The sequence below is a fragment of the Vidua macroura genome, chromosome 10 (assembly GCF_024509145.1).
Source record: "Vidua macroura isolate BioBank_ID:100142 chromosome 10, ASM2450914v1, whole genome shotgun sequence".
NCBI classification, from domain to species: domain Eukaryota; kingdom Metazoa; phylum Chordata; class Aves; order Passeriformes; family Viduidae; genus Vidua; species Vidua macroura.
This window is the reverse complement of record NC_071580.1, coordinates 21,717,145-21,738,802: the sequence shown is the minus strand read 5'-3', so window position 1 is coordinate 21,738,802 and position 21,658 is coordinate 21,717,145. Positions and strand designations below refer to the sequence as shown.

Here is a 21,658-nt window from a genome sequence, read left to right as displayed (position 1 = left end):
GTTTATTGAGCTGGGTTGAATACATTGCCAGACTGAGCCCCCTCCCCTTGCCAAACCCCCATGCAGCACTGGTGAAACTGCAGCTGTGCCGTGGTACACCAGCGTGGGATGAGCAGCCTTGGCTGGCCAGTGTCTGATCCACTGGGAGAAGGTGGGGGAAAAATCCCTTCCTGAGCAGTCCCAGACATAACATGCCACCGTGGGACTCTTCTGGATGATCAAAAAATGTGCCTTGCTCTCCCCATAGCAGGCAACAGAAAACGTGAGTGAAAGACCCCTTAAAAGCAGGGATGTCTGGGATTAACACACTGATGTCCCCTCTCCTGTCCCTACCTGCCCAAGGAACCACACGAATCACCTGTGTCCCAGCAAGCTGCCACTTCCCATCCATGTGCACAAGGGGATGGGGACAGGCAGGTGACGTTTAGCTGGGGCCTTGGCTCAGAGAGAGGAGAGAAGTTTAGCTACAAGCCAGTGCTCAGCATACACAAGCAGGATCACATACAGTTTGGGGCATGGCAGGTGGGCCTGTGCAGAGCTATGAAACCATAGGTATATAAGTCAAGAGCTGCTCACACCTTCAGAAGTGCTGCATCACAGCTCAGGACCATGTTGTTGGGTCTGAGGCAACCAGAGGTATGGGTACAGCCGCCACAGGAGCGACTCCAGGCCTTCTCCAGAGCAATCCTTTGGGATCTGTGGCAGTGGGACTGCCAGGGCTCAGAGCAGGAGCAGGGAGCAGTGATGGATGTTCTGGTGGAGGGGTAGCTGGGACTGGTGAGCCCCCAGTGCCCACCCTGAAGTCAAGAGCAGGTTGGAGTGGACAGAAGGACCATCTCACAGGTAAAGCCCTGTGGCTCTGTGTGGCCCAAGCTCTGGGCTAGTGCTGTGGGCTGATGTGGAAGCACCAAGACACAAGCTGGGGCTGAACTTGGTGGCTCGGGTGACTGGGATGCACTGCCCAGGCAGCCCGTGCCCTCAGGGAGGGGACATTTTTCCTCCCAGAGACCTGCAACACACATTCACAGAGGCACCCAGAGTACCTCAACTCCAGCAGCTCCCATGTTCTCCCAGGTAAGCTGGGGTGGAGCTGCAGGTCCCAGCCAGAACCTGGGGCAGCAGGAGCCTCAGTAGTAGGCACCGAGGAGGGTTGAGACCTTGTGCAGGAGCTCCTTGTGGTTGGTGTGCAGGGGGATCCTCTTGTCCAGCACCTGCCAGCGGATGCACAGCTCCGGGTCGCAGCCCTGGAGGAACTGCAAGGGCACAGATGTCACTCGTGTGCTGCCAGCCACGCTCAACAGCACCTCCAGTCCCCAACCTCCTGCCCCTTCTTTTTGGGGCATGCATTGAGGTGCCCACCCCATGTTCATCCCCATGTTCTCCCCCCACTGCATGCAGACAGAGAATCCCAGTCCCGTGGAGGTGTGGGTCTGGAGATCTGGCTGCTGTGCTCCAGGCCTGCTGTGAGCTGGGCCAGGAGCCCCTGGGGGTGACAGCCCCTCACCGAATTCAGGCGTTTCATCTCCACGTCATTCTGGGTGTCGAAGTGCACGCTGATGGCCACCGTCTCCACCCAGGCGTTATCTGTGTTGCGTGGGTCATCCAGGTACCCCTTGTGCACCTGTGCATGTAGATGCCACGTGAGTAGAGACCTCAACACCTCTCTGAGGGCACCCTGGGGGCTCTGGGGGTGGGTGGGGCATCGCCCTGCAGGTCTTCTGCCCCGCTGGAGACCAGAGCCCCTCTCCTGCTGCAGCTGGAGCCATGGGGAATCACTGCTGCAGGCACAGACTCTGGTGTGGGCAGCCTTCCCCCGGGGTCTCTGGGCTGCTCCCTGACCCCCAGACATGAATTATGGCACATCCTCACCTCCCCTGGCCCTTCCTCTCTGGTGGGAGCAGTGGCCAAGAGGTGATGCACCCTGCTTCCGTACCCTGGGCTGCCATCGTGGCCCTGTGACACCATGATGCCCACATGTCCCCGTGCCACGGTGATGTCCCCATGTGCCTGTACCACCATGACACCTGCGTGTCATCCAGGGTGATGCCCACATGCCCCCACACCACTGAGCCCTCCTGTGACCACAGGGACACCCGTGTGCCCCCACCTCAGTGCCTTGTTTCAGCAGGTTCTGGAACTGGGGCCAGAACTCCCGGCGCAGGATCCACTTGAGCTTGAGTGGCAGCGTCTCACCTGGCTCCAGTGACCCCTGTGCCAAAGCAGATGTCAGCTATGGGGTTGCCATCAGCACACTCCAGCCTCCCTCCCTGGCACCAGCTTGGCCATCAGGCAGTTGCCTGCCACCACTGTAGAAGATACCACAAGGTCTGCTGGTGCCTCCCATCCTCCCTCTGCTTCCCAAAGTCCTCAGCTCTGCCCGAGTGGATGTCTGAGTTTGCCTGATCCAGTGTCTGCCAAAGGATGCTTTGCCAGTGGCTTAACAGGCTCACATGAAGGATGTGAGGATTGAAGCCATGGAGGGAAGCGGGAGAGGCAGGAGACAGCGGGTCAGGGTGAGTGGGTGAATGTAAGGAGACCACTGCTCCCCCAGCAGCCTGGCATGCAGGTGCTCTGCAGGAGGGGCAGAGGTACCTGCTCTCCAGCCTGTGACACATGCCTGTGATTCCCCCTGTTCTGTGGGATCCCTTCCCTTCCCTTCCCTTCCCTTCCCTTCCCTTCCCTTCCCTTCCCTTCCCTTCCCTTCCCTTCCCTTCCCTTCCCTTCCCTTCCCTTCCCTTCCCTTCCCTTCCCTTCCCTTCCCTTCCCTTCCCTTCCCTTCCCTTCCCTTCCCTTCCCTTCCCTTCCCTTCCCTTCCCTTCCCTTCCCTTCCCTTCCCTTCCCTTCCCTCCCCTCTCTGGTTTCTGCCAGCTCTTACCCCAGGCAGAGCCCAGACATCTGACAGTGGGTATTGGGCCACCAGCACTTCCAGCATCTTCTTCAGGCTCTTCCTTATAATGGATCCATCCAAGTTCCTCCTCCAGCTGTGAGAGAGGCCCCTGTCACGCTGCAGCTGGACGTGGCTCTCCTCTGCCCAGCAGTGGTCACGTTGGCAGTGTGGGGTTTGGCCAGGTCTCTGAGGTGACCCCATGCCCCCTTTTCAACCCCACACGCTCAGCCCTGTGCTGGAGCAGGACACACTCACCGGGTCACCACGGGGTGCAGGGCGTGGTTGGGCCCAAAGCAGTGCAGCCTCCCACGGCCTCGCAGCCCCGTCCTGCCCATGGGGTTCCTGCCAGGGGGAGAGTGAGGGCGCTAGGGCAGCGCCAGGCTGCCTCTGAGCACCCTTATAACACTTCCCTACCACTGCATCCCACATCTTTTGGGGTGGTTTTGGGAAGGTCAGCCCTAAGGACAATGCATGCAGTTATCCCTGCCCCACCATTAGCCATAGGAAAGTGGGAATGGGGTGGATGTGCCCAGGCACCCCTGGCCTCTCCCTGTCCCTGTGCTTTTCCTCCCAGGCAGCTCCCAGCGAGCCCCTGGCAGTGGCACTCACAGAGGCAGCCCGTCCTGCACGGCATAGAGCCCGTGGAAGCTCTGCCGGTCGATCAGCCCGTCCATGGTGTTGTAGTTGATCTTCAGGAGAGACTCCAAGGAGCTGGAGGGTGGGAGGCAGCCCGGCAGGGAGGGCTGGCTGTGCCACCCTCCCTGTATGAGGCCTGGGGAGCCGCGGGGGGACACTCACAGGCTGAAGGGGTCCTGCACGGCCATGTCCTTGTGGTCAGCTGAGTAGGCAGGGGGGTCATAGAGTGGGAAATCCACCTGCACAACACATGGCTGTGTCAGGCCCCCAGCTCGTGCCCCTGCTCTCACAGCAGACAGGGACTGGGACCCCAGGGACATCTTATGGCCCAGTCTCTTCCTCTGCCCAGCTTGTGGCATCGCTCTCCAGCTGATGCTCCAGGCTGTGCTGGGGGCTGAGCTCAGAGTCTTGGCTGGAGGGCTCACACCCCCACGGAGGCCAGTGCTGGATCCTGTCCCTGACCCTGAGCCAGCCGCGCTTCAGGAAATGCAGAGGTGGGTGGTTGTACCCTCTGTGTCCAACCAAGCATCCCCAGGCATTCCTAGCACTGCAGATCCTAGCAGGAATGACGCCCTTTTCTTTGGGGTCACTCAAGCAGCGACTCTGGGAAGCCAAGGGTCCCGGGGCTGGGAAGAACAACAGCTCCCAAATGGGATGATTCTCTTCCCACCACAGTCAGGATATGCCTCAAGCCTTCTCCTCCCAGCCCCACTGCCCAGTGTCACAGCTCCTACCTCCCAGGGCACCTTCTCATCCGGCACAGGGAAGCGGAGAGTGTGAGACCCTGGGTAGAGGAGGTTTCGGGCAAGCACGTGGTATGGGGGCTGGCTCTCCTCGGGTCTCCCCTCCAGGTCAATCTCCTTGGTGTCCAAGGCTTTGGAGGAGCCTGTGAGGCAGACACAGACAGCAGGGTCCCACAAAGCAGGGCACCAAGTCCAGCACTGTGGACTGGGGCTCTGCTGAGGGGGCTGGCTGGGTCTCTCCATGGGGATGTTGGTGTCCCCTGGGGCTGTGGACCCTGGCTCCCCTTCTGGTAGGTCCTGGATTAAACCCCGGGGAGAGTGAGAATGGACTCAGGAGAGGCTGGATGACCTCATGGAGACACCAAACCCCCCAGGACCAAAGGAACCTCTGCCTCCCTGCTTGACAGAGGGGTGTGAGGGGCTGCTCAGCCCCGGTGCGGGGCCGTGGGCTGCCCCAGTGCTGCTGGGGAGGAGTCAGGCTCTGCTTACCCACGGGCGGCACATCCTCGCCTGAGCTGAAGCCATTGCCCCGCAGTGCCTGCATCATCCACCTCAGGGCCTGGGCGCTCTGATGCACCTGCAGGGCACAGCAGAGGGTCACCCCCGGCCCCGCTGCTCCCCGAGTGCCGCGGGATCCTGCCCTGGCAGGAGGCACCGCTGCCCTTGGCACCGACCGCCGCGCCCTGCAGGCAGCAGCGATCCTGGCTGTGTCCTGGTGTTTGCCTTGGAAAACCTTCTCCAGGGGAATATTTTTACAAAGCAGGTGGAAAAGGAGGTGGAAACAGGATATGCCAAGGTTGGGCTGGCTCCCTGGGCACCCCACTGCTCCAGAGGGAGGGGACGGGGAGTCTCTGTCTCCAGGAGGTCTGGAGGGCCCTCTCAGGCCAAGGAAAAGAGCTGGGCCAGCTCTAACTGTTTGGGTGACTAGTGGAGTCAGTGGCCCATCCCACCACTTCCCACCTGCATCCTGTTTACTTTGAAGTCAAACAGAACTTTTCCTATAAACCTTTAACCCTCAGATGCTAATGGCAAGGAAACTCAAACTGTCTCAAAGGGTATTGATTCAGAGAGATTCTATGTTCTGATTCAATTGACTCAGACCCTGGAAAAATTTCACCTTTCTTGGGTACTTGCCCTGGTTTTGCCTCACCTGGTCCTCCAGAGCGCCCAGTCTTTGCTCCACTACTCCCGTCCTCTTCACCCAGTCCAAGTCCAGCAGCTCTGCCAGTACATCAACTCTGGAGAGACAGTGCAGGTTGGAAGACCCTCAGCAGCCACCCCTGCACTGGTCCCAGCTCTTCCGTGCCCAGGACACCGAAGGACGGAAGGAACTTCCTTTCTCGGGAGCAGCCGTACCTCTGTGCAATGTCCCGGATCATCTGCTCCGTGTTCTGCTTCTCTTGGCACTGCTGGTGCTGCAGGTAGCTCTCCTTCAGGTACATCTCCCACGAGAGAAGAGCAGCTTCTTCGTTCTTCTCCAGCTTCTCCTCTACCGAAGGAAGAGGACGGCAGTGCTGTCACATCTCTGGGCATCCCAAACCCCAGGAGCACAGCCCGTATGCCCAGCCTGGTGCCTCGGCGCATGGTACCATGCCCTGGGAAGGGGGCAAAGGGCAGGAGGGGGACGCTGGTCCTCACTGAGCTTGTGGCGCGTGGCCGGCCGGCGGAGCAAGCCCCGCCGGACCAGGAGCTGCAGGTGGTTGAGCAGGATGAGGGGCGGGGGCGCGGGCGGCCGGCCGTGGTACTCCTCGATCAGGTCGTGCCGCTGGAACTTCCAGATCTGGTCCGTGTGCTCCTGGACCTGCTGGAAGGTGTAGCTGGGGCAGAGCCCAGGTGTCAGCCGTGCCGTGGGGATGCGGGGGTGCATCGTGTCTGAATGGTGTCCCAGCTCCACCCAGCTCCCTCATCAGCCCTGAGCTGCAACTACTGCTACCACATCTGCAATCCCCCAGTGGGATCCCACAACTTCCACCACATCTAGAGCCCCCCAGACTCACTTGAACATGGCAATGAGGAGGTTGAGGAGGAGGATGTTGGTGAAGAGCAGGTACAGGCACAGCAAGATGACCGTCAGCCATTCTGGGAAGATGGGTTTCTTGTTGTCCGCGTTTGTCTCTGGGCACTTGGGCTTGTAGGGGTCAGTCCCATTGGGGCTGCACTGGTCGATGTTGAAGTTGACCCCTGTGGGAGAGCACAGTGTGACTCCATGGTGGCCAAACCTTGGGTGTCTTGGGGTGTGGATATTCTCAGTTCAGTCAGAGAGAAAAAGAAAAAGATTTCTGCCAGGCTAAGCCTGGGGAAAAGTCCGAGAGGAATGTAAACAATCTGTTATCTTGTTTTCCATTCATATTGTTTATAGATATGTTCTACCACACTGACCTAAGTCCAGTGTACCAATCAGGTGAAATGTTTTTACTTTAAGACCAATGGAATTAATGTTCACAATGTCCTCTATGAAAGAGAGAAGTGCTTTTGAATAAACGCTCATTTGCCTTCTGAAATCGTACGAGTCATTTCGCCCACCCCTGGCTCAACAGCGTCATTGGGGAGCACGTTCTGCTCTCAGAAAGCAGCCAGCATCCAGGGAGCTTTGCACCAGGCAGGGATTTGACCTCCATCTGCACCATCCCAGGTGCTCTGCTCACTGCCAGCTCTGTGGGACTTCCGTGGGCCAACACAGCATGATTTGGTACATCGGCTTTGTCACAGTCACCCTGCTCGTGCCATGCGCTGTCACAGCCAGTGTCCCGTACCGTCGATGTAGGAGGGGATCTGCCCGAAGATGGTCAGGTAGGAATGGTAGACCACGCCACGGAAAAGCCACTCCACGCGTTCCTCGTTGTGGATCAGGATAGCCTGCTTGGCCACCCCAAAGGACACCACCCACACTGCCAGCAGGAAGAGAAAGAAGAAGACATCCTTCATCTGCAAAGATAGAGGGGAAGAATAGCTGTGTCCTGGAGCAAGCCCCTCTCCAGGATGGGATAACATGGGTGGCATATCCTGCTACGGTAGCAGGAAAGTCCAGCATCACCCCAGCAGGACAGAGGGGAGCTCTCACCATGCGCTTCACAATGATGATCTTGGGCCCCAGTGTTTTACTGACTGTGAAAATGTGCATCAGGCGCAGGCAGAAAATGATAAAAGCCAGGGACAGTATGATGCGCCCAGGATATAACGTTGATGGGATCAGCCTGGACACAGAAGAGAGGAAAGGAAACACCTCAGTGCCACCATAGAACCATATAGAATCATTCAGGTTGGAAGTACTGAGAGGGAAGTGATACTCTGGCACAGGGTGCCCAGAGAAGCTGTGGCTGCCCCACCCCTGGAAGTGTTCAAGGCCAGGTTGGACGGGGCTTGGAGCAACCTGGGATAGTGGAAGGTGTCCCTGCCCATGGCACGGGGTGGAACTGGATGAGCTTTAAGGTCCCTTCTAACCCAAACCAGTGCGAGATTCTGTAATTCTGTGAAAATACTGTTGAGCTCTGCAGCTCACCTGCAAGTCAGCCCTGCAATAAAGACTAGGATGGCACAGATATCCAGCTTATTCCAGAAGTCCTTGATGTACAGGGAAGCCATTTTCACAACCCCGAGCCCATCTGGATCATACAACAGCTGTTGGGAACAGAAAAGGGGCTGGGTGTAGGATACTCATGTGCCTCATAGAGGGGAGAGACCACATAGATCATCTGGCCATCACTGGACACTCTCACTGACCCACAGGTAACCTGAGCCTATGTGCTTTTCTCTAGGGGCATGGGAGGAGCGTGGGGACATCTGGGAAGGAGTGTGGGGACACCTGGGACATTGGGGCTCTTCAGGCTGGAGGAGAAAGGCACTGAGATGTTGAAGCAAAAGCTGGAAATCCTGCTGGGAATTCACCCAAAGGAAGAGATCCCTCCATCTCCGGACATTCCCAAAACAGACACCAGACACCTCCTGGGAAAAGCCCACCAGCCCTACAGCATTCTCTTCTGAAAATATACAGGGCCAAGCCAGATGCTGCCAAGGAGAATCCCTGGCCTCAGAGATGGGGGAATCTGGTGGTTCCCCTGCTGGGACCTCTCGGAATAGGGGGTGGCATGAGAAGCAGCATGGGAACATGAGCCGTGTGGGACCTCCCAGGAGAACCCAGAGGGGTGTCTCTCCTCCTCTGCCACCTCCCAGCCTCAGCCCTGCCTGCCCACACCTGGCGGGTCTCCTCGCACACCAGGGAGAAGAGCCAGAAGTAGATGAGGTATTCCCGCCAGGACGGTGTCGGCTGGAAGTCAACCATCAGGACGTATGCGAAGAGCAGGAGGAAGGTGAAGTAAGAGAGGATGTTCATGAGGAAGATGACGATGGGTGCTGTGAAGAAGGCTCGGAGGCGCGCCAGGCAGCCCATGGGCTGCAGCCTCTTCTCCCTGCTGGGAGCAGGGATGGACGTGCACAGGGAGATGCCACGGCAGCTTCCCCCAGTCAGCACAGGGTGAGGCCGGAGGAAGCCTGCCTCAGTGCATACGTGTCCCAGCTGCCAGAAGTACCTGAAGGTGATGAGGTTGGTGTAGAGCAGGGGGAAGAAGAGCATGCACGTAATGACCCGCCACAGGCCATTGTCCACAGACAGCTTCCCCCACCAGACCTTGGTTAGAAAAGCCTGTGAAGAGGGAGAAAGAGGAGTACTGGCTACAGAGGCCAAAGGGCAGAGCCACACAGCTACCCACGAGGAACTCTGGATCTTGGAGGAACACTTGGGCACGTTCCCTCCAAGGACCACTGCTGGGAGCCCACCTGGACACCCCCATGGGACACAAAATTCATGTTCTTGGCCTCCAACGCCAGCTGCAGACAGGTTGTCTTCCCCCAGGCTTCAGAGACACGGGTGAGAAGCTTCTGGGCTCTCTCTTCATCCTTGCGGTAGCAGTCTGTGAACACACCTGGAAGAGCCAGTACCAGGAAGACGAGGCTGAGCTCTGGGGCCAGGCACCCACAGAGTCACCCTTCCAAGCAGGATCAGGACATTGCACCACACAGGGGTACTCCCCGCACTCCCACCACCATGCAGGCACGGCCTTTGGAGCATAATCCCCAGCTGTGAGGATGGGACCCTCATTTCTCATCCCCCAGATATCTCCTGGGTAAAGCTCACCAGCCTTTACCCAGGCTGGTGGGGGTAGGAGCAGCTACAGGGTGCAGGAGCAGCTACAGGGTGCAGGAGCAGCTCTGGGGTGCCGGTGCCCTCCTGCTCACCAATTGCCTTGTGCTCGTACTCCTCGGCCAGGGCCAGCATGTCATCGGTGGTGTCCGTGTCCTCCTCCTCCTTGGCCAACTCCTTCAGGATTTTGCTGCAGGCCAGCGCAGCTGCCATGCAGTCCTGGCTCTGGCATAGAAGAGGATAAGGGAAGCATGGACACTCTGTCAAGTCCCAGATGCCTTGACAAGCCCTCCCCAGCTCCCACAGGAAGGAAGGAGGGTGGCCCAAACAGATCAGTGCTCAGGATGGACAGCTTGCCATGACAGGGGCTGAGCCAAGCTCGCCTGTGGATAACCCACTGCCTGGGGAATATGGGAACAACCCTGCCCTTGGCTGATGGGACAGAGTGACTGCTTGGCATGTTCACTGTGCCACCAGCTACACTGCCTCTTGTCCTGGAATGCTGTTTATGAGTGGAAGCCTTTTCCATCCCAGCTGCCATGCCCCTGTGGGCTCTCTCAGCCTGACTAGCCCATTTTTGGCCCAGCATATCCCCTCTACCTGTTTTGACCAGGAAGGGAGGGATCTGGCCTCATGGTGTGGCTGGGGATGGACATAAAGTGCCCTCAGGTTGCCTAGCTGGCTCCTGTTTGGCTGGGGTCAGGCTCAGGACAGCTCTCCCACTATCCCAAATCCCAGCAGTTTCCAGGGTTCCCCTTAGGGCTGTGAGGTTTGGCTCCATATGAGCCCCTCAGCTGTGACCAGAGCTCTGGGCTGTGATACCTGGGCCCAGATGATTTCTGCCAGCTCCTTGCGGTTCTGGACCACGGCCCAGATGAGCAGGTCCCGGACGGGGTCCATGGTGAAGGTGACTCGGCCAGGAGAGCGCTTGTAGAGGGACCGAAGGCCTGACCCCTGCACCTGCAAGGTGTGCAATGCTCAGCCCTGCTCGCTCAGCACAAAGCCACTCAAACACCTGGTGCTGCCTCCACCACCCATGGAAAGGACTTTGCCCAGCTAGAGGGGTGGCCAAGACTGGACTCATCCTGGGACTTTCACTTTTTCTAGGGCTGGGGCCAGGTGGAGCTGTGCACCCACCCCACCGGGTCCTGCCCACCAGCATCACACATCCACGCAGTGCTACAGGTGCAGGAGGGTGGGAGTTGCACCTGGAATGCAGGGCAGATGACTAAAAGGCACTTCTAGTACGATTTTTTTGAGCAAACAAGAGGACAGAGACCCAGCTGCATCCTCCAGGACAGCTCCCTGAGGCAGTGACCCCTCCCTGCTGCCACCCTGCCACCGGGTAACCGGGAGATGCGTACGTTCAGCTTGATGTGCGGGACGGGGATGGAGAGCCGGGGCCGCTCCGTGTGCTTGGGCTTGGGGTACAGCGGCTGTGTGGAGCAGCCCAGCAGCTCCCGCAGCACCTGAGAGACGTGGTGCATCTGGAGCCTTGGCATTTTGGAGCCGGCTGTGTGCTCTCTCTCCTCCAGCAGCACCTTCTGCAGCTTGCTGTGGAACAGGCAGGACGGTGCCAGGTTGTCGTAGAGGTAAACCAGGGTGTCCCAGGTGACAAAATCCTTGAGGCGCACTCCCTGCTCCAGGAACAGCTTCACAAACTCTGGCTTGTTGGAAATCAGGGCAGCTGCCATCACGGGGTGGAGATCTGAGGGCTGGCAGGCCAGAGGCAGAGGTGAGGGGCTCCACGGTCTCAGAGCAGGACTCTACCATGCTCCTCACTTGGGGGGAGATTTTGTCCCTGAGCACATGAGGAGTCTTTGGATGTGACAGAGCATGTGGCATGCACTAAAACTTGTGGGACATTCCGGGGGGTTAGAAGAGGGCACTCTTCTCTGGCAGTGGAGCCCTCTGCTCCCTTGGCTGCTGAGCAGAGGCATGGGTAGGGTAGAGACCACCTATCCCAAGTTCATGAATACCACAAAATCACAGGACAGTTTGGGTTGGAAGCTCATCTCGTTCCAATCCCCTGCCAGGGGCAGGGACACCTTGCAGGTGTCCAGGTTGCCAGTTTGACCTTCAACATTTCCAGGAATGACAACACAAATATTTCACTTCTGGATTCCCAGCTCCCACCAGCTCTTCCCAGTCTTATCAAAGGTGTGTGAGCTGAGGGAACCCAAACTGTTGACTACAATAAGAAAATCCCTTCCAAGTTCCACAGCCCCATCAGAAAGGACAGACAAGCCAGCTCAGCCTTGGCTTCTCAACAGCAGGATGAGGCAGGGATGGCAGAGCTGGCCCCTGCCCCACTCTGTAGGAAGTTATGAGCAGGGAAGTGCCAGGCTGGGTGAGATGAGTTTAGAGACAAATTGCTGTTTGAGCAGTGACCACAGGGCAGAGCTGTCAAGAAGTATGTTAGGTTCTAGGTGGGTCTTTAGAAACACTGGTTTTGAACAAAATATGAATTGTCTTTGTGTGTGCTTAGCTCTGCTTTGGGCGGTTGAGAGCCCCAGTTAATGCAGGGGGAGTTCAGGGTCCTGGAGAAATCTCTTTAAAACTCTCCCCATGCATAGCCAAGGTGAGAAGTGCCCTCCACATCCCCAGGCCTGACAAGCTGTAAGCCTGACCAGACAAGCAGCACAGGTATGGCCCTACCTTCCAGTCGTGGTCATCTGTGAAGATCTCGCTTCGGGCAATGTCCACCCTGTTCCAGGCCACAGCCAACTTCAGCTGGTGGTCCCAGTTCTCACGACCAAAGTGGTCCTGGTTTCGGGATGCTGAATGCAAAGTGTTAAAACAGAGGATCGCCCAGTGAGAAGATACCACCTGGAAGCCTCCTTGGATGTGTGGCCCTTTGGATAATCATCTCTCCCCAGTAACAAGGTTTGGGGACTTCTTTGTTGACCCCATAAGTCAAGCAGCGATGGAGGTGACTTGACCCCCATCCTGTTCACCTTGCCCCATCCTCCTAGGGAGGCCCCCACCCCTCACCTTTGAAGAGGGCCTGGAGGATGGCTACATCCACGTCCTGCTGGCCGTATTTGCCCTCTCTGAAGATGGTCAGGAGTTGCCGGCTCCGCACTATGTCTTGGATCTACAAGGAGAGCCGTGGGCAAGCAGTGAGCAGCAGCATCTCCTCCCTGCTGCTTCCCACAGGCCCTGCACTGTGCAGGGCAATTCCTCACTGCCCTCCGTCGCCTGCAGAGCCCCTGTGCTGTATCCTCCTTCATGGGTTGGTCACAAACACTCCCCTTCTCTGCCCAAAGGGAGCAGGCAGTGGAGGAGCAGAGCCTGAGCCCTTGGCGTGCCCACCAGGACAATGATGAGGGTTGCTGGGGGCAGATGAGACTTAAACTTCCCATTGGGATCATTTCTGCTCACAGACCAGGACCCCTGGGACCTCTTTGGTCTCCCAAAGCTCAGAGAAGCCTGCAAGACACTCACCTTCTTGGTCCACTCCACCAGTTTGCTCTCAGTGAAGAGCTCGTAGGTGTCGTGGAAGAGGACACTCAGTTTCTTCTGGATCAAGGCAATGGTTATCTTGGCCACGGGCAAGTTGGCCACCTGCGCGATGACATCGGCCACACGCCCGGACCCTTCCACAATCACACAGGGGGTCCCGTTGGTGATGGCGTTGTAGATGGTCTGCAACAGAGCAGGGAGGTTGGTGTGGATCCCAGCCAGACACCTGCAGACCCTCTCTGAGCCTGGGACCCACTGCTGCTCCCAGTGCTCCTGTCAGTGTGGCACCACCAAGAGCAGCACCCCGGGAAGGAGCTGTCCCTCCTTCGCTCCCCCGCCTCAGCTTGTCACAAGCAGTTCCTTACATCAAGAGTCCCAGGGCCTCCTTCCAGCACCACACACACGATGGGGATCTTGATGGCAACACCTGCAGGGAAGCAAAATCCAGCGTCACCTTCCCACAGGGCCGATCCCGCCCGTGGGACAGTCTCCTCTGGGTGCTGGAGTGCAAAAGGCGAGGTGGGAGCAGTGTCCCTGACATGTCAGGCTTCACGAGAGGGGAGGAAAACCATGCCCACTGATTGTCTGGCATGGCAGGTCAGACACGTGGTGGGATTTTCAGGGGTGTTCTGTGCAAGGCCAGGAGTTGGACTTGAGGATCCTTATGGGTCTCTTCCAACTCAGGGGATTCTGGATTCTGTGAGCACATGTGTGCATGTGTTGTAGAGGGAGATCATTTGCACAGTGAGAAGATGATGCCTGGAAGTTCCCCTGGGACCTGGCCCTCTGGGAGAAATGACTTTCCCTGATCAGCTCAGCATCACAAGGTTTGGGGATACCTTTAGTGATCCCATAAGTCAGAGAAAGGTTCTTTGATCTGTGTTGCGGAGGAACCAGGTTCCACATTTATCATGGCAATCCTCTCAGACCCTGTGCCTGGATCCTCTGGGGAAGCCACAGCCCCTTGCTGGAGCCCAGGAAGGACACCATTCCCATGGGATGGCCCATCCCTGCCTCAGGCCAGACTGTGTGTTGCCATTACCTCCTTTCACCTTGGTCTGCTCTGAAATGAACTTCTCCAGCCTGGTCCTCAGGGGGATTTCCACCCCGTACCTCCCGTGGGTCCCGTCATCCACCAGGATGAAGTGGGAATGGTTGCTGTCCAGACACGACAGGCTGCCTTGGTTCTCCTCATCCAGCACATACTCGGCAGGAAAGCCCCCCTGTAAGGTGCAGGAGAAAACACTCTGGGAGAAGCCTGGCAGAGGAGCAGCAGACAGCCACAGTAACCAGCATGTGGGGACAGGAATGGGTCAGCCTGTGGGGACAGTCTGGCCAAACTCTCCCTGTGCCCCCACAGTGCTCACATCAGCCTTGCCCCATGCCCACAAGAGTCCACCCAGGAGAAACACAGAACCACTGGGTAGGGTGGAGGGATTTCTCAGCAAATGCCAGCCTGGGACCATCCCTGGAAGAGTTCAGGGCCAGGTTGGATGGCTCTTGGAGCAGCCTGGTCTAGTGGAAGGTTCCCTGCCCATGGCAGAGGGTGGAACAAGGTGAGCCATAAGGTTCCTTCCAACCCAAACCATTCTAAAGTCCTATGACCATCACTTGTGGTACAGCTGGGTTTTCCTGGGCTGCCTGGCTCACCATAGGGCAGACGAGGCTCTCCCGGTTGTACACGGTCCCCCAGGTGGCAATGCCAATGGTGACAATCTCGCCCTCCTTGTGGCTGCAGCTCAGGATGAAGTCTCGCACTGCCTCTCCCACCTGTTTCATCACACCAGCGTGGGACCCCCCTGTGATGATCCAGGCTCCTGGGGGTCACAGAGGGGCGTGGGAAGGGAGAGGCTCTGCCCACAGCGGTCTCCCAGCCTCCCCCATGTGGCTGTGGGTCACTGGGGTGCTCCATCCCCCAGAAGATGTCTCTTCCCTGCCCTGGCAGCACAGGCAATGCCTTCTTCAGCACCTCTCTGAGTCCAGCTCCTTTTGAGCCTCTTTGCAGTGACTGAGTAGGAGCAGCCCATCCCTGCTGATCATGGGTGGGGACCTACAGGTCTCCTAAAGCAGCTCAGCATCACCACAACAGCCCAACTTACTGAACCTGGCATGGCCAGGTACAATCACATGAGACCCTCTGCATTCAGATGACCTTTAAAAGTCCCTTTCAATCCAAACTATTCTATGTTTCCATGATTTCATTATTCTGTGGTCTCTTACCTGTGGTCTGGGCCACCTTGACTAGCCCTTGCCGGAAGATGTTCTTCAGCCTTGGCTTCATGACAAAGTTTTTGGCTCCCCCGGTGACTGAGATGAGCAGGTTGGGTGGGTCAAGGCCCCAGTGCTGTGTCATGAGGTGGTAGATGACCCGTGGAGGGGTATCCGAGGAGACACGCACATACTGCAAAAAAAGGGATCATGCACACATTTTGGGTACAAGCAACGGGGTCAGGATAACAGGATGCCTCCAACACAATTCCTCCTGTCCCACCCAAGAGGCTTCCCAGCACCATTCTGCAGCAGAGTCCTGCTGCTGGTCCAGGTCTTTGTCCATGATCCTATTCCCGTTCGCTTTCCTGGGAGCAAACTTTCCCCAGACAAACCTAAGGGCAAGGACAGGGAACAGCCACTCCTTGAATCACGAGTCCTGTGGTTTCAGAAAGGGTTTAAGGCTGAGAGGAGGGGTCCTGTCTCAATCCCTCCACTGCCTGAGTCACTGTTGCCTTTGGGGCAATTCCACCCTTTCCCAATGTCCTCTCATTCAGGAGGGAAATGCTCCCGTGCCATCTCCCATGGCAAGACCCAAATACTGGCTCCCCACACATCCACAGATGGGACAAACAGATCACCTTCCCCGTCTTCTGTCCCAGCCCTGTGAAGCGGATATCACCGAAGGCATCCGTTGGCATTTCCTGGATGTGCCTGCTGGGGTCCCATTCCTTCCCCAGGAAGATGGGAGGTTTGGCAGCATCGTCCAGGTGCTGTTCCCTGAGATAGCCACACTCGCAAATGATCCTCCTGAGAAACACACCAACAACTTCATGGAGAACAGCTGAAACCCCAAAGGCAAAGCCCGACCTCAGCCTGGCCAGGAGGTGCTGCTCTCCTTTGGAACAACACAGGCCCCACATCTCCCACCCAGCTGCTCCTCCAGCTCAGAACTTGTGCAGAAACAAGGGCAATGTTTGGGGGGAGATTAAGGGAAAAAAAATTCAAATATTTCCACTGGTAGAGATTTAGGACAGAAATATTTAGGATGGAAATGACTGCCTGCAAAAGCATTGGAAATGTTTTTCCCTGGGACACAGAATGTCAGCCATGTGGTGACTCACCACATGCTGAAGAACCAGTTAAAAAGAGAGCTTTGAATCCCTGTGAGAAAGATGAGATTTTCTGGGCTGTAGCTTTACCACCAACCCTTATTTCTGCTCTCCTGAAGGGGAGGCAACTCACTTACCCAGAATCTGATGTCTGGGAGCTTTCCACAAAATAGGTGCATTCCTTCTTTCGGATGTTTTCAGGAATCCAGGAGATGAGATTTTCCTGACGGAGCAAGAAAAGCAGCAAGGGGTCAGGGTTTCTGGAAAGGGCCAGAAGTTATTCCAGGGGCCAGACACCATTGAGATGGGAGCACCTCTGGGGGCTTCTTGGGGTGTGAAGGATGAAAGCTCCATCGCTGTCTGCAAGGACAAAGCCAGATGCACTCCAAGGAGAAGGGATATGAGTGCTGGCCATGTGCCTCAGACGTTTGGAGGTTTTCTGTCTGTCCCTAAAACTAACCTGATCAGTTATTAGTGCTCCTTTTAGTGAGCCACTCATTAACACTCTTTCATGTGTGTGTCCAACCATCCCCTCTTCCAGCACCGCCTGAACTTGCCTTTTCATTGCTGCCAGCGGGGAAATGCGCCTTCCTCCTGCTCTTTGAGACACTGCTGCTGCTCTGCTGCAGGTTGGGGACCACCTCGAAGTCACTCATCTTCCTGGGGTGTGTGGCAGGGTCATCTCCTCTCTCGGGGCACACCTTGTTCAGCTCGGAGGGGAGCACCTTGGCACACCGGCCACGCGCTGACATGGCTCCTGTGTCTTGTGCTTCTCAGCCTCCTTTCTCCTGTTCCTAGGCTGGGAGCTCCTGAGCATCCCCATCCTGAGGGCAGTGGAAGAGAATCAGAGAATCCCAAAATGCTTTTGATTGGGAGGGGCCTTAAAGTTCATCTCCTTCCACCCCCCTGCCAAGGGCAGGGACACCTTCCCCTAGAGCAGGTTTCTCCAAGCCCCTTCCAACCTGGCCTTCAAAGAAAAAAAGGATGCCCACGAACTCAGAGCACTGAGGTGCCCCCATCCATCATTGCCAGGGTGGAGATTGGTCCTTGGGAAACCTGCCATCCCCTCACCACAGTCCTGACACAGGACTGTGTGGTGACCAGCCTCAGCACGCACCACGCTTCCCCGGGAAAGCCCATCAATGTCCACAGAGTGCCCTGCCACTTCCAGCCTGTAGCTCTCCTCACCTGCTCTCCACTGCAGGCAGCTGGGATATTTCTGGCAGCAGGGAGAGCAGAAACTAGGTCTCTTGTGTGAGCAGCCTGAGCATGGCCCTGCATGGAAAATTTGGGAATATGGACATGCTGGCTGCAGAGACCGGGTGCTTCTCTGCGGAGCAATCCCGTGTCCCCTGCAAAGGTGCGCTGAGACCCCAAGATGCACATGGGCTTGCTGCAAGCAGGGGCTGCAGAACTCCTGAACGCCCCTGAACACCCACAGTCCCCTTTGCTGAGATGGGAGAGCTGCTGGAGCAAAGGTGGAAATGCTCCTGGGGTCTCTGGAGCCCAAGGAGGGTGGTGTCCTCTCAGGAGAGCTGGGATTAGGTAATGGAGGAAGCACCGGACTCAGATGATGCTCCGGTCAAGCTGTGGGGTCTGTGTTTAAGGAGAATTTTGTCTGCTTTCTTCAAGCCAAATCCTGCATTTCACCCAAGGGTGGGGAGTCCTTGTGAGGACAAGGAGTGCTGATGCTAAATCATGGAGTAGCAAGGAAAAGCTATTTTATCAGCCTCCCTCCTGGGATCTACCATAGCCCCACTGACCTTGGGAGGCAGATTTTGGCAGACTGGATTTCTGCATCAGCACAACCACCAGCAGATCTGATTTTTGGAGAAAGAGCAGTTGAAATAAGGTCAAATGCACTCCTAATTCTTGTTCATGGCCCCACAAGGCAGACACGCTCGTGGGGGCTTGGGGCAAGGCCACCAGCAGCACATAAGCCCATGCAGGAAGGGCTTCCACCGCAGGTCCTCCAACACCTGGAATACCTGTCCGTCCTCCAGCGCCTGGAATTCCTGTCCTTAAGGGCTCGGGGACAAGGACAGAGCCTCTCCCGCGGCACACGCTGCCTGCCTCCTAGTTTGAGGGGGTCAGGTCGCCCCCCGGTCGCACGGGGTGGTCACAGCACCCAGCAGGACGGAGTGCAAGGCTGAATACTGCCCGTGATCCTGCCCACCCCGCTGCCCCTCCGCCAGCACGACCCCGGCCAGGCTGCCCCTACCTTCCCTGCCGCATCCTCCGGCCGCATCACCGGCTCCTCCGCCGCGTGCCTGCCGGAGGGATTCAGCGCCGTGTCCCTCTAGTGCGGCGGGTCATTCTGTCACCGGAGACACGGGCGACGAGCGGGGAATAGGGCAGAGCTGCCTGCAGAGAGGAGGAGGTGGCAGTCGGCTGGCAGCTTCCCAGCAAATCAGGCTGCAGAAGCGATGCCTGCCGAGGAGCTGCAGCGCCCAGGCGAGTCCCGAGTTTGCTGGAGCGGCTGAGTCACTCTCGCACCGCCCGCAGTCAGCCCCGCTGCCCCCAGCCCCGCGCGGGACGAGGCGTTCGCACCCCAACCCCTCGGGCAGATGTCAGGATCCGGTTACCGAGGTTGTTAGAAAAGCCTCTGCCCGAATTAAGGTGCAAGCGTCACTGTCACATACGCCAATAACAGTATGGGTTTTATTTGATAGTAAATGTGGGAGAGAGAGAGAGGGAAAGAAAGAAATAGGAAATAGGTGGGGGGGACAGAAAGAGGGATAGAATAAGGAGAAAATCAGCACTCCGTGGATCCCAGACGTGTTCTGTTGATCCTCTCCAGCTGATCATCTTGGTGGTGAAGGTCCCCCCAAAAAGCATAGAATTCAATGGTTTAATATATGCTCAGGGCAGGCAGGAAAATCCAGGTACTTCCCGGGGGGGGGGGAGTGGGGGGAGGAGTTTGCCACTGTCTCTTACAACAGATTTTGGTTTTGCTGCATCCCATGCAGTCCTGTGGTGCAAGGCTTCAGGAATGATTCTGGGAGGCACTTTGGGGGGCCTTTGATGGATTAATAGATTAATTAACCTCAGCTGCCTCTCACATGAACGTCCTGTGGATGTGGCCTTCCCAGAGCTGGGGGTTCCTCAGCAATTTGTGTAAGGGAGGGTGGGTTCACTGCCCCTGAGCAGAGGTTACAACACACCCAAACTTCCTCCCCCCACCTCGGCCAGGGGGGAAAGCTGCACAAATCTGCTCCCAGCAAATGGGTCTGTGGGCTACGGCCTCCCCCACCCCGAAGAAAGCCAGAGATGATTCTTAGCACAGCTGATGGGATTGGCTCACATCCTTTCGCTTGTTTGTTTGTTTGTTTCAGGTGATTGAGGAATAGGTTTTGTAGGCACACAGTTTGTGGTGAGTGGGAGTGGGGCTGAGCCTCATCCCCAGTGGGTCCAGCTGTGAGAAGCAGATGAGCAGCACTGACAGCAATGAGCCATGGGGTGCCCAGGGGCACTGACCAACCACCAAAGGGAACAGAGGACACACAGGGGCACTGCATGAACATGAGGGGATAAAAAGTTGGGAAAAAGAACAAGAAGGGCAGACACTTGAAGCCTTCTGAAATGACCTGATATTACTCTGCATGGGTTGAAGCTTTCTGAAATCATATGGGGCTGTCTCAACTGTGACATGTGCTGTGACAGGGTTTTCCCTTTATCTCAGCAGTTTGACTTCCAGTCCGGGCTTGGCTCCAGTCAGGCATCTTCAGGGAGGTTTCTTTGGTTGTAGCTTCTTTATACAGTTTTTGTTATAATGAGAAAAAAAAATAAATCAATGTTTGAGGCATGAACTGTTTCATTCTCTGACAGCAGATGTGATGAGCAGGGGCTGCTGGGGGATGGATGGTGCTAGAAAGGAGCAGCAGCCTGGTGGTGCTGATGGGGCCCAGGTGTGTGACAGGCTTGGCAAATGTGATGAAAAATTCCTTCCCTAACTGTCAAGCTTCCTTTATAGTACAAAAGTATATTAATTTTATGTCTATATATATAAAAATTAAACACTGATGTAAAGAAGCAGCGGAGTTTTACTCAAGATTTTGGTATTGTTCGGACTGAAGTAAAACGAACAAAAGTATGGCCCAGCCTGGAGAGAAGGACTTTGCTTTTGGGAGGCTTAGAGCAGTCCCTGAGGGATAAAGAACAGCTTTTATCCCTGGGGTGACCGAGGTACCGCAGCATCCCGGGCTCTGAGACCCTCGCAGCCTCATCTGGTGTCGCAGGTCAGTCACTGCAGCCAGAGGGACTCAAGGACACCTGGATCCATGGACAAGCAGCAACAGAGCAGCTTTGCCAAGTTTTCCTGTGACTGGAGATCTGTTAGTGTGGGTGTCAGTGCTCAGTGAATCTGTGCTGTACCTGAGCAGGTGATGGATGTAAGAACCTCCTAAAAAACCCCACCTGGGTGCCCTGATTTGGCTGGGACATCTCACATCCACGTATAAATATTTACACTTGTAATTCCAAGCTTTGCAACCCAACCTGGCACCTTGGTTGGCATGGCCCACATGTGAATTTTTGTTGAGGAAACTCATGTCCCACTGCAGGCAAGAAAAGCCTTTTGGATGGTGCTTCCTTCCTCCCGTGATGCTCTGTGCCCTGAATGAACTGGCTTCTCCTGTGCATTTGCAGCCACTTAACTTGCATTTGCCACAACATTCAGTTAACAAACCCAGTCCGATTTCCTTGGGAAATGTGCTCAGCAGCAAAGCTGGGCCAGGACAGCAGCCAAGGCAGTGGATGCTGCAGCACTGATTTGGCTGCTGTGGCTCAGCAGCAGCAACACACCAGGGAGCCTGGGCAGCTGCAGCTCTGAGCGAGCTGAGGGTCCTGCAGCACCAGGCCCAGTCATCCCCATGGCTCTTGCTGGGGAAGAGAGCTGTGTCCAGAGAAGGAAACAGAGATGTGAAGGGTCTGGAGCACAAGCCTTAACAAGGAATGGTTGAGGGAGCTGGGAGGGGGCTTGGCCTGGAGAAAAGGAGGCTCAGGAGGGACCTTCTTGCTGTCCACAACTCCCTGACAGGAGGGGGCAACCAGGTGGGGATCGAGCTCTGCTCCCAGGGAACAAGGGGCAGGACAAGAGGAAATGGTGTCAAGCTGCATGAGGGGAGGTTTAAGCTGGATATTAAGGAAAAATTCTTCATTGAAATGTTTGTCAAGCATTTGAATGGGCTGCTCAGGGCAGTGGTGGAGTCACCATCGCTGGAAGTAGTAAAAAAAAAGTGTGGATGTGGCACTTGAGGACATGGTTTAATGGTGAACACAGTGCTGGGTTGATGGTTGGACTCAATGATCTTAGAGAGCTTTTCCCAGCTTGATTCTGTGATTTTCTGATGGTAAAAGATCGTGGGGCAGTGCTGGGAGACAGGTGGGAAGAGAAATGCTGCTGGATCTCAAACACAGCTGCATCCTTCAGGTTTGGGGTGAAGCTGTGTGCCCCCCTCATGCTGCGCTG

General features: G+C 56.5%; 1 protein-coding gene across 3 annotated transcripts; it reads right to left on the bottom strand.

Annotated features, from left to right (window-relative positions):
- Positions 1-1,119: 1,119 nt before the first annotated feature.
- On the bottom strand, positions 1,120-18,545 carry TRPM2 (transient receptor potential cation channel subfamily M member 2). Of its 3 annotated transcripts, none has more exons than XM_053986536.1 (33): positions 18,410-18,545; positions 16,746-17,012; positions 16,326-16,411; positions 15,718-15,886; positions 15,089-15,269; positions 14,519-14,685; positions 13,911-14,091; positions 13,234-13,295; positions 12,851-13,051; positions 12,398-12,500; positions 12,062-12,183; positions 10,768-11,118; positions 10,226-10,363; positions 9,499-9,628; positions 9,040-9,185; positions 8,793-8,905; positions 8,459-8,675; positions 7,766-7,884; positions 7,328-7,460; positions 7,020-7,191; positions 6,264-6,447; positions 5,905-6,083; positions 5,623-5,755; positions 5,417-5,504; positions 4,756-4,843; positions 4,258-4,409; positions 3,686-3,762; positions 3,497-3,598; positions 3,143-3,229; positions 2,876-2,981; positions 2,108-2,209; positions 1,505-1,621; positions 1,120-1,253 (listed from the first exon to the last, which is right to left on the bottom strand). In XM_053986536.1, the coding sequence occupies exons 2-33, from the start codon at positions 16,938-16,940 to the stop codon at positions 1,128-1,130; spliced, it is 4,527 nt and encodes a 1,508-aa protein (XP_053842511.1). In that variant the 5' UTR covers positions 16,941-17,012; positions 18,410-18,545; the 3' UTR covers positions 1,120-1,127. The 3 variants fall into 3 exon arrangements, with proteins under 3 accessions (XP_053842511.1, XP_053842512.1, XP_053842509.1); XM_053986537.1 differs by having other exon boundaries at positions 8,459-8,672; XM_053986534.1 differs by having other exon boundaries at positions 8,459-8,905.
- Positions 18,546-21,658: the final 3,113 nt, after the last annotated feature.

What these genes read in the sequence shown, in the direction of transcription:
- TRPM2 (XM_053986534.1), bottom strand. Translation starts at nt 16,940, where the DNA reads ATGTCAGCGCGTGGCCGGTGTGCCAAGGTGCTCCCCTCCGAGCTGAAC. An exon ending in CAAGGTGGCCCAGACCACAG is followed by an intron (nt 14,686 to 15,088) that starts GTAAGAGACCAC and finishes TGTGACCCCCAG; the next exon opens with GAGCCTGGATCATCACAGGG. An exon ending in GGCCACGCGCCACAAGCTCA is followed by an intron (nt 5,756 to 5,904) that starts GTGAGGACCAGC and finishes TTCCTTCGGTAG; the next exon opens with AGGAGAAGCTGGAGAAGAAC.